Source organism: Oncorhynchus masou, chromosome 14, assembly GCF_036934945.1.
Source record: "Oncorhynchus masou masou isolate Uvic2021 chromosome 14, UVic_Omas_1.1, whole genome shotgun sequence".
Lineage (NCBI taxonomy): Eukaryota > Metazoa > Chordata > Actinopteri > Salmoniformes > Salmonidae > Oncorhynchus > Oncorhynchus masou.
In genome coordinates, this window is record NC_088225.1 from 5,874,996 (window position 1) to 5,886,806 (window position 11,811).

Below are 11,811 nucleotides of genomic sequence, written 5' to 3' on the forward strand. Positions count from 1 at the left end.
GGAACATAAAACAAACATGTGTATACTGTAACTAGTTGCCATCTAAGATAATAAGCACAGAAATATTTGACTATAAAAACTTTATTTTCATGAACAGTATTACAGTAAAGAGCTCTTCAAACCATATAACTAAAAGAAACTGTAGCAGTGCTAATATTTTTACATTTCACTCACACAGTATTTTCAGAATCGTAATGCAGCATACATAGGTAGATTGAGAGATACATAACTGACAACCCTGAATAAAGAAACATTGACATCACTTTAGTTGCTCATAGCTAGTCATGATTCAAGTACAAACACACACACACAACAGTTCAGTGGAATACTCAACCACCCCAGCACAGACCAGTCATTTCCCCGCAAAACGATTTACAAAATAGCAGAGAACCAAAGGCATCTCAAGAGGCAGACAATCAGACACCGACCATGAACAAGAAGTGGGTGTGGCCATCTCAGTAACAACAGAACAGAAATGGATGCAGATTAAAGTTCTCCACTGTGCAGTACTGCTTGTGAGTATGGAGTGAACACCAAACCGGACACTTGTTTTTTGTGTGTTTGTCAGCCATTATCACATTAACACAATGCATATCCACCATAGAAGAGACAGAACCAGCAGGGAGGGGATGTGCTGTGCATCACGCATATACTGTATTGACAGGGCTCTATGGCCTTTCAGCGAAATACTGACAAAACGAACGGTCATGTTTACCACTGTGGTTGGATCCTGTGCTTCCATCAGAAACAGGTTATTTCTAGGACGAACAGAAACCTAAACAAAAGGGGGGCCAGTAACCGTCAGAGTTGTCTCTCTCGGCAGACGGGTTGGCTCCCACATTAACAACTCCTGATGTTGCCCTTGGTCTAGGATACCAGAGACTACCCTCAGATCAGGCAACACCATTAAAACAACAATGACACATTACTACTCCATCTCCTGATGTTGTCCTTGGTCGAGGATACCAGAGACTACCCTCAGATCAGGCAACACCATTAAAACAACAATGACACATTACTACGCCATCTCTGATGTTTCCCCAAGAAAAACAACCATGTTTGAGATCAGTGACATGGCCATACTGGCCCAGAAGAGAATGGGAAAAGAACAGTATTGACGACTACACTAACATTAGGCCTAAGTATCTTCAAATGTAGCGGTAGGTTTTTCATTATACTGTTCAGGTGAAATAATAAATAAATACAAAGTTCAACATACAGTAGTTGTCGGGAAATTATTCGAGGGCAACCATGAAGATGAAACGTATAGGAAAATTGGAAGTTTTGCTACTGACCAATCACATGATGGCAAATCCAACATAACGCGATGTCAGACAGGGATATCTATGGTCACGCTTCAGGCTGACTACCTTTCAGTTGTTGCATTGTATCAACCGATGGTTAGCGTGTCCTGTTACATGATGTGGTTAAATGATGGTTAAATACCTATCCGGGGCTTGTGAGGTGTGGCAGGCGTCTGAGACACAGTCAGCCTGCAACGCGGACATTATCTGTGACTGCGACCGGACTTTGACAATGCGAGTCGGAACATTTCTCGTCTTCTAACTCAAGGGCACATTGTGTTTCTACCCTCCAAGTCTACTGGCCTCTTTTCAAGTGTATGTCAGTACAGGAAGGCAACAACGGCGTAGGTCCCCCCCCCCCTCTACTCACGTTTCCACGACAGTACCAAAAATACAGCTCCCATCTGGAGGAGCTGCGAGTGTGAATGTCTAAGCGGGCATTATTTCATCCGATTGAGAAACAATCCCGTGAAAATGCCATCCTATAATTTGAATGTAACCTATGTGGAAAGTGTGACATGATCTGCTGTGGGACCAGTCGTTTAGGCACAGGAATACGTCACAGCTCCTTCTTTGTGTCACTTAGAGCAAGAATGAAACCAGAATGAGACGGCAACACACAGAGATTCTATACTACAGAGGGTAGTGAGACGGCGATAGAGGGAGACAGACAAACAAACAGAGAGTGAGAGATTGATGGAGAGTCATCTCGACACATTAACAAACATAACCTCGCCCATAGAGCCTTTCCAATTACCTCCACGATTGTGCTGTTATACTCCACTGTTCCCTTCAACCACCAGTAATATAAACATGCATAAACACACACTGCCATTAATAAAGGCTCCCTAAAAGAAAAGACGAGGGGAAAAAGGGTTGGAATATGGCTAGCAATTACCCCCTGACTATGTCATCACAAGACAGTGTGTGTGGGTGTGCGTGCATGAGTGAGTGTCCCACGAGCGCTCCTTCCTGCTCTTCCGCAGTGGGGCCGTCGTGCATGGTGACCCTGTGACCATAGCTTCACTTCTCGATCAAGCCCCCTTCCTTCAGCTTAAAGTAGAAGAACTTCTCCAGGGTGTTGGCACACTTGCAGTACTCGCTGTCCGGGGGGTTGTATTCACGGCAGTTGGTAATGACGCGCTGCAGGTCTGCTATGAACAGCTTCTTGGTCACATAGTATCTGTTCTTCAGCCTCTCCGTCATGGTCTTCAGATCTACAGGAAGGAGGGAGAGAGGAGAGGGGGACACGTAGGATATATTTGAAATATTCCTTCGGGGGGTTTAACGGCATATCCAGACGGACTTACAATTAAAAGCGCATCGAGTTGGTGAAACATGGAATGCTTTTTCCCCTATTTTAATATCAAAATGAATTCAAAGAGCTGGATAATTGTCATGGCTGGGACATATAAACAAGCCAGGGAATAATGAGCGGATGGATATACTCACCAATGGGGAAGCGTATGATCTCGTAGTAGTCTGGAGCCTCAGTCTTTTTCACAGGCTCCATGAAGGGCCAGGCATCAGGGTGAGTCTGGGATAGGAACACAACCACACCTTGTTATGACTTTCAGTCTGAATCCCAAATGGTCCCCTATTCCCTACTGAGTGTACTACTTTCGATCAGGGATGGGTTTTTTACCCCCTTTTACTCCCCAATTTTATGGTATCCAATTGGTATTTACAGTCTTGTCCCATCGCTACAACTTCCGTACGGACTCGGGAGAGGCGAAGGTCGAGAGCTGTGCGTCCCCCGAAACACAACCCCACCAAGCCACATTGCTTTTTTGACACAACGCCCACTTAACCCGGAAGCCAGCCGCACCAATGTGTCGGAGGAAACACCGTACACATGGGGACCGTGTCAGCGTGCACTGCGCCCGGCCCGCCACACGACTTGCTAGAGCGCGATGAGACAAGGACATGCCGGGCCGGCCAAACCCTCCCCTAACCCGGACGACGCTGGGCCAATTGTGCGCCGCCTCATGGGTCTCCCCGTTCGCGGCCCGGCTGCGACACAGCTTGGAATCGAACCAGGATCTGTAGTGACACAGCTAGCACTGTGATGCAATGCCTTAGACCGCTGCACCACTCAGGAGGCCTTTGATCAGGGATTATATAGGGAATAGGTTGCCATTTGGGACACTGTGATGCAATGCCTTAGACCGCTGCACCACTCAGGAGGCCTTTGATCAGGGATTATGTAGGGAATAGGTTGCCATTTGGGACACAGTGATGCAATGCCTTAGACCGCTGCACCACTCAGGAGGCCTTTGATCAGGGATTATATAGGGAATAGGTTGCCATTTGGGACACTGTGATGCAATGCCTTAGACCGCTGCACCACTCAGGAGGCCTTTGATCAGGGATTATATAGGGAATAGGTTGCCATTTGGGACACTGTGATGCAATGCCTTAGACCGCTGCACCACTCAGGAGGCCTTTGATCAGGGATTATATAGGGAATAGGTTGCCATTTGGGACACTGTGATGCAATGCCTTAGACCGCTGCACCACTCAGGAGGCCTTTGATCAGGGATTATATAGGGAATAGGTTGCCATTTGGGACACAGTGATGCAATGCCTTAGACCGCTGCACCACTCAGGAGGCCTTTGATCAGGGATTATATAGGGAATAGGTTGCCATTTGGGACACTGTGATGCAATGCCTTAGACCGCTGCACCACTCAGGAGGCCTTTGATCAGGGATTATATAGGGAATAGGTTGCCATTTGGGACACAGTGATGCAATGCCTTAGACCGCTGCACCACTCAGGAGGCCTTTGATCAGGGATTATATAGGGAATAGGTTGCCATTTGGGACACTGTGATGCAATGCCTTAGACCGCTGCACCACTCAGGAGGCCTTTGATCAGGGATTATATAGGGAATAGGTTGCCATTTGGGACACAGCCCCTGTCTGACCACTCCCGAGGTTGAACACTGGGTTGTATCGGTGCGTGTCAGTGTTTTACCTTGACCTGTGCCAGGAGATTCTTCAGCATGTTGTACAAAACATCAGGGTCTTTCAACTCTTTCCTACAAGACAGGATAGGCAATAATATATCAATTCAATGACATGAGTGTGATTGGAAAGGCTGCCAGTTGTTTTATGAAAACACTGCACATCATTATTTTTATTTCCTGATAGACCAAACATTCAGCTTACACTTTCTCCTTTGCACTGGGCTTCCAGCCTGTCTCCCCTAGGGAGGACAAAAATCATTAAAACATGACATCAGACAAGGCATTAATAGTCTATACCCTGAACAAGGTATTAGAAGGTCCCACACCCACTTACTGATGCCAGGGATGCTCTCCACAGGGATCTGCCGTACCCCCTCTTTGAAGCAGGTGAGTCCTGGGTATACCTTCCTGATCTGGCTCTGCTTCCTCTCAATCAGCTTCTTAATGATCTGACCAGTCATGGAAACACAGGGACATGTTGACTAAAAACACACCAACGTGGACATTAACACTGTCCTTTCATCAACAGATGGAGAAAGGTACAGAGATGCATAACCGTCCAATGACATTCACCTCAATCTGTGTGCCTCACAACATTAGGACTTCCTACAGAGAGTCCTCTCACCTCTTTCTGCCTCTTGATGATATGAGAGAGCTCCGTGTAGGGGATTCTGGGATTCAGCTCACACTCCATGAGGGTAGCCCCCTCGTAGTCCTTGATGTAACCAAGGTAACGACTCTTAGTCACTTTGATGTCTTTGGAAAAACCCTGCAATGGCAAAAAGAGCCAGAGAAGAGAGGTCAAAGGAGAGGTGAGGAAGAGAGGGGAGGTACATGTTATCATCCTATACCATACCTGCTTCTTGAAGTAGCCAATGGCGTACTCATCAGCGTAGGTGAGGAAGTACAGGATGCTGTGCTTGATGTGGTACTCCTTTAGGTGGTTCATCAGGTGAGTACCGTAGCCCTGAAACCACAATGGCAAACAATCAGGGAGAAATGTTGGGCTCTTAGTCCAACATACATTTGAACTCTGACAGATACCGTAAGTCCAAAAACAAGCCATTATATCCAACTTACCCAGGTAATTGATTCCAGTATTTTTGCTGTTGTATGTAAAGGAGAGGCGCGTCCGTACCTTGACTTGCTCGTTGGATGTGACGGCACAGAAGACGATCTCAGTGAAGCCCTGGGTGGGGAACATCCTGAAACAGATTCCCCCGATGACACGGCCATCTTTGATTAGGGCCAGCGTCTTGTGCTTCCTGGACAGAGAACGGTCCAAGGCAGCGGGGAGAAAGGGTCACAAAAAGGTCACTTCAAGAGGCTTCACTGAAGACGGGGTACAGGTGAGAGACACCGTTCACATGTTTACGTACGGGTCAAACACTAGGCGTGTGATGTACTCTTTGGGCATACGAGGCAGCTGGTGGGAGAAGACGTTCTGCAAGCCCACCAGCCACATCAGAATCTTCTTGTTGGACTTCTGGGAAAGGGAGTTCCCTATGACATGGAACTCTATGATGCCCCGCCTCTCCTCTAACCGGGCTGTCTCATCACGAGCAGCATTGGCAGACAGCAGACTCGTCTAGCAGAGAGTGACAGTGATGATAAACACAGTCAATTAATTATATTCATTCTAACAAACATCCCGTTTCCATACTTAGATGTTAAGACTAGATAAAACATATCCTCAGTCAACGTAAATGTCCATGTTGCACTGGCGAAAGGACATTAAATGATGCGCCTCAGTCTTGGGAAGAACTCACCTCTGGGCCCAACATGGCAGCCGGGTCAGTGATGGTCATCATCACCTCGTTGACCAACTCCATCGGGATGTCTCCCATCACTCTGATCCTCTTAGCATCCTCCAGGGTCAGAACTTCTGGAAGCTTCCTCTTCTCTCCTGAGGAGAGACAGTACAACCACCATTCATTTAGACGCTGTTTATGTGTGAGGCTATATCCCACAGAGGCATGGGAAATAAAATCTCCCACGTGGGACAGATAAGACATTAAAAAAAAAAAACGTCAGCTATTACTTCACACCTGGTGCAAAGCATAAAGTTAGCTTGGCGGGGTTGCTAGAGTTACTGACCTGTTATGGGCTCGGCCACGCCAGAGTCCAGCCCCAGACTGCCTAGCGAAGGGCCACTGTTGCCTTTAGAGAAGGAGGGCGAGCCCGACACTGCAGCTGGGCTGATCACTGCCATGATCAGAAACACAGCACAATGGCCGAAACCAGACAGAATAATTGAAAATGGAGAGCGGGAAATCATACATTACATGTTGTACAACCTATAAGTGCCTTTTTAGATCTTATGAGAACCACTTATTTAGTTGTTAGGTGCCCCTCACCTAACTGGTGACCCAGCTGGCCCCCCTCGGAGGCAGGCATGGTGAAGTCAGCCTCCCAGATGGGAGAGTTTTCCCCATAGATCTCCTCCTCTAGCATAGACAGAAACCTGGGACACAAACCCTTTGTTACAAGCCACAGATACACGGCGTCCATCTCACTCACTTCAGAATCTTGGTTTGATTGTAACTCGAGGGAGAAACTACAATAAGTATCAACTTTGATTCCGAGCGGATTACTACGGATTGGATGCACACCACGTACTTGGGAAAGTGTGTGAGGATGAGTGTGCGTTTCTCTGGGAGGAGCTTGTCCTTCTCAACTCGGAACTTCTCCAGGAGCTGGCGGCGCGTCACGGTGAAGATTGACTTGAGCAGACTGCGGCCAAACACCTGGGTGGTCTCATAGCGCGGCAGGCTGTCGTTACTCTGGGGGACATGGCAGTAGCATAGCCACCTGGGAAACAAGACACAGATTAGATTACAGTAGTTGTGAGTCCCTAATGATGGGAACAAAAAGAGCAGAATGCAGTGAGACCTTTACATTAACAGAAAATAAACCAGATGCAATACAACAATATCAAAAAAGCAAGATGCAATACGCTGCAAATTAAAAAATATATATTTTCCACAACACATGGCTCACACACACACACCTGGTGTAGTCCACTTTGTAGGCTGTGCCATCATCCTTCTGGGACCGCTGGCGGAACTGCGTGGGAGTCTCCAGCTTCCAGTAGTTGAGACACAGGAGGAACATCTTGGAGAGCTCAAACATCGTCTGCCTCTCTCTGGGTGCCAGGTGGCTGAATTTGTACTGAACGAAGTTCAACACTCCCTGAGGAACAAAATAAACCAAACGTGTACAAAAAGTACTTTACCGTTGGGGAAGAAGGAAAGAACAGCTTGAGAAACAGGTAGGAAGGAGACTGTTACTACCTGCTCAATGTTGGGTTTCTGAAAGGGGGGACTCCCCAATGATCCCTCCACTATCGGCTGACTCATCTGCAAGATGCATTTTCTCAGCAGCTGGGGGGGGATAGAGACCAACAGAGAGAGAGGGTCAAGATGTGCTAATCCAGAAAAGTAGAGGTTCTGGCCATCTACACTTGTCTGTCTGGTTGGAAAGGAGAGGGGGAGTGATTTCCTACCTTGAAGAGGTAGAAGTAGACCTGCTTGGTGTCCGTGTCCTCCTCCTTGTGCACAGACATAAAGAGGTTCTCCACATCCACCACCATGCCCAGCAGCCGGTTGATCTCCTCCTCTGACACGTTCTCCAGGTGGGACACATGGGCCGCTGCACAGGAGGGGTTCAATAACAGATCAGCCTCTTAAAGCGTCAATCAGCAGTTGAAACAATGACAAAGGACACCCTCAAAAAGTTGAGGAATGGGGCCGGAGAAATATAACTACTCTCAAATTCATAGACAGAGCTACAGACGCAAGGACTGACCATCCGTGGTATTACAATGATAGTTTTACCCATGTTTTTAGGCTCTACATTGTTTCACCTCATACAAGTACTTGGAAGTAAGGCTAGACAGTACACTGTCCTTCTCTCAGCATTTATCAGAGCTGCAGGCTGAAGTTCTAGAAGTCCTCTATCGTAATCGCTCCTCTTTCACCCCAGCTGCTCAACTAACCCTGATTCGGTGTACCATCCTAACCAAGCAAGATGTAATTTATAGATCGGCAGGTAAAGTTGCTCTCGAGCAGCTAGATGTTCTTTACCTTTCGGCCATCAGATTTGCCACCAATGCTCCTTATAGGACACATCACTGCACTCTATACTCCTCTGTAAACTGGTCATCTGTGTATACCCGTCGCAAGACCCACTGGTTGATGCTTATTTATAAAACCCTCTTAGGCCTCACTCTCTCCTATCTGAGATATCTACTGCATCCGTCATCCTCCACATACAACAACCGTTCTGCCAGTCACATTCTGTTAAAGGTCCCCAAAGCACACACATTCCTGGGTCGCTGCTCTTTTCAGTTCGCTGCAGCTAGCAGTGACTGGAACGAGCTGCAACAAACACGCAAACTGGACAGTTTTATCTCAATCTCTTCATTCAAAAGACTCAATCATGGACACTTACTGACAGATGTGTCTGCTTCGAGTGATGTATTGTTGTCTCTACCTTCTTGCCCTTTGTGCTGTTGTCTGTGTCCAATAATGTTTGTACCCTGTTTTGTGCTGCTACCATGTTGTGCTGTTGTCATGTTGTGTTGCTGCCATGCTGTTGTCGTCGTCTTAGGTCTCTCTTTACGTAGTGTTGTGTTGTCTCTCTTGTTGTAATGTGTGTTTTGTCCTTTGTTTTTTATTTCATGTATTTTTAATCCCCATCCCAGCAGGAGGCCTTTTGGAGGAGGCCATCACCATAAATAAGAATTTGTTCTTAAATTACTTGCCTAGTGAAATAAAGGTTAAATAAATAAACATAAAATACAAACAGGCTTATATTTTGGGTTCTGATGGGGTACGCACAATTGGCCTAGCGTCGTCCGGGTTAGGGAGGGCTTGGTTGGAAGGGATGTCCTTGTCTCATCGCGCACCAGCGACTCCTGTGGCGGGACAGGCGCAGTGCGCGCTAACCAAGGTTGCCAGGTACACAGTGTTTCCTCCGGCACATTGGTGCGGCTGGCTTCCGGGTTGGATGTGCGCTGTGTTAAGAAGCAGTGCGGCTGGTTGGGTTGTGTTTCGGAGGACGCATGACTTTCAACCTTCGTCTCTCCCGAGCCTGTACGGGAGTTGTAGCGATGAGACAAGATAGTAGCTACTACAACAATTGGATACCACGAAATTGGGGAGAAAAAGGGGTAAAAAAAAAAAAAAAGAATCAATAGGTCTTCAAGGTCTTCGAAAGCCAAGTTAACAAACAGATCACAGACCGTTTCGAATCCCACCGTACCTTCTCCAATGCAATCTGGTTTCTGAGCTGGTCACTGGTGCACCTCAGCCACGCTCAAGGTCCTAAACAATATCATAACTGCCATCGATATGAGACAATACTGTGCAGCTGTATTCATCGACCTGGCCAAGGCTTTCGACTCTGTCAATCACCCCAGTCTCAACAGCCTTGGTTTTTCAAATGACTGCCTCGCCTGGTTCACCAACTACGACTCAGACAGAGTTCAGTGTGTCAAATTGGAGGGCCTGTTGTCCGGACCTCTGGCAGTCTCATGGGTGTGACACAGGGTTCAAATCTTGGCCCGACTCTTTTCTCTGTATACATCAATGATGTCACTCTTGCTGCTGGTGATTAATGGATTAGATTAATTAATCTAATCCACCGCTACGCAGACGACACCAATCTGTACACTTCTGGCCCTTCTTTGGACACTGTGTTAACTAACCTCCAGACGAGCTTCAATGCCATAGAACTCTCCTTCAGTGGCCTCCAACTGCTCTTAAATGTAAGTAAAACAACTCGAAAAAAACAATCGATCGCTGCCCGTACCTGCCCGCCCGTCCAGCATCACTACTCTAGACGGTTCTGACTTAGAATATGTGGACAATTACAAATACCTAGGTGTCTGGTTAGACCGTAAACTCTCCTTCCTGTCACATTAAGCATCTCCAATCCAAAATTAAATCTAGAATCGGCTTCATATTTCTAAACAAAGCATCCTTCACTCATGCTGCCAAACATACCCTCGTAAAACTGACTATCCTACCGATCCTTGACTTCAACCATGTCATTTACAAAATAGCCTCCAACACTCTACTCAACCAATTGGAAGCAGTCTATCACAGTGCCATCCGTTTTGTCACCAAAGCCCCATATACTACCCACCACCGCAACATGTATGTTCTCGTTGGCTGGCCCTCGCTTCATATTCGTCACCAAACCCACTGGCTCCAGGTCATCTTTGCTAGTTAAAGCCCTGTCTTATCTCAGCTTACTGGTCACCATAGCAGTATCCACCCATAGCACGCGCTCCAGCAGGTATATTTCACTGATGACCCCCAAAGCCAATTCCTCCTTTGGCCGCCTTTCCTTCCAGTTCTCTGCTGCCAATGACTGGAACGAATGGCAAAAATCACTGAAGCTGGAGACTCATAGCTTCCCTCACTAACTTTAAGCACCAGCTGTCAAGAGTAGCTCACAGATCACTGCACCTGCACATAGCCCATCTGTAAATAGTCCATCCAACTACTTTATCCCCGGTTATTTATTTATTTTTATAAAATATTTTTTGCTCCTTTGCACCCCAGTATCTCCACTTGCACAGTCATCTTCTGCACATCTATCACTCCAGTGTTTAATTGCAAAATTGGCATTTCTTCACCACCGTGGCCTATTTATTGCCTTACCTCCCTGATATTACCTCATTTGCACACACTGTACATAGACGTGTTCTATTGTGTTGACTGTATGTTTGTTAATTCCATGTGTTGAGTCATAAGGCAGCCTACCCAGGGCATGCCCGCAGCTGCGGCAGGACTCGCTAAGGCTGGCCGCTTGTTGCTGTAAATCCATACTTCGGGTGGCAGTCGGCGGTTGTGGGTTCTTCCAGCCATTGCACTTGCATGTGTCACTAGCCTAAAAAAAAGAGGAAAGTAAATCAGAATCCCCACACTAGCACCATAAAGCAGATTCATGCTCGTTGGCTGTCTAGTTAGCAAAGTTGGTTAACCTTGCTGTTGCTAACTATATTATTGACAGTAACGTTCGCTACGCCATATACATGTATGAAGGCTATTGTTGCATGTTAGAAACCAAATACAAAATGGTGTTCTGTTTCTGTTTGTTATACCAGTAGGGGAAATGGCTAGTTAGCTAGTCATTGTTTTGGTGAAGTTGGCTATGCTAGCTAGCCTAGCCATATAGCTAACGTTAGCTAGCTACCTTGCAAGCGGAGAAGACGCCGAGTTTCTCGAGCTTTTTCGCCCGTGGAAAAGCTCTGACTTGGGCTTTTTTCTGACTCGCCCGCTGTTGTTGACTAAGACCTGGTCTGACTGGGTCACTGTTCCCCGATCCAGATCCCACCGCAGCAGCGTTAGACCCAGCAGTCCCACCAGACTGAGCTTGATGTAGCCGGGGTTGCAAGGCCTGTGCCACCGGGTCCGACATATCAAAACGCACGCTTCACCGCTGCTTGTTCCACTCAATGGTGCGTATACACATCATTGGTTCCACTCCACCCCTGCTTGGGTCGCTCACCTCTCCCCTCGCCCTG

General features: G+C 47.1%; 1 protein-coding gene across 1 annotated transcript; it reads right to left on the bottom strand.

Moving 5' to 3' along the window:
* Positions 1–65: 65 nt before the first annotated feature.
* Positions 66–11,804, bottom strand: LOC135554035 (histone acetyltransferase KAT2A). Its single transcript, XM_064986034.1, has 18 exons — positions 11,481–11,804; positions 11,048–11,174; positions 7,780–7,925; positions 7,568–7,657; positions 7,285–7,466; positions 6,894–7,085; positions 6,632–6,738; positions 6,372–6,479; positions 6,044–6,180; positions 5,654–5,862; positions 5,413–5,539; positions 5,131–5,241; positions 4,900–5,043; positions 4,609–4,723; positions 4,477–4,513; positions 4,283–4,346; positions 2,757–2,841; positions 66–2,521 (listed from the first exon to the last, which is right to left on the bottom strand). The coding sequence occupies exons 1-18, from the start codon at positions 11,703–11,705 to the stop codon at positions 2,328–2,330; spliced, it is 2,400 nt and encodes a 799-aa protein (XP_064842106.1). The 5' UTR covers positions 11,706–11,804; the 3' UTR covers positions 66–2,327.
* Positions 11,805–11,811: the final 7 nt, after the last annotated feature.

Bases quoted from the DNA above. Each gene is read 5' to 3' on its own strand.
- LOC135554035 (XM_064986034.1), bottom strand. From the start codon at position 11,705: ATGTCGGACCCGGTGGCACAGGCCTTGCAACCCCGGCTACATCAAGCT. The intron at 7,926-11,047 runs GTAGGCTGCCTT...CCTCCTGTGCAG, and splicing joins CAGCTGCGGGCATGCCCTGG to CGGCCCATGTGTCCCACCTG. The intron at 2,842-4,282 runs GTAAAACACTGA...TTCCTATCCCAG, and splicing joins ATCTCCTGGCACAGGTCAAG to ACTCACCCTGATGCCTGGCC.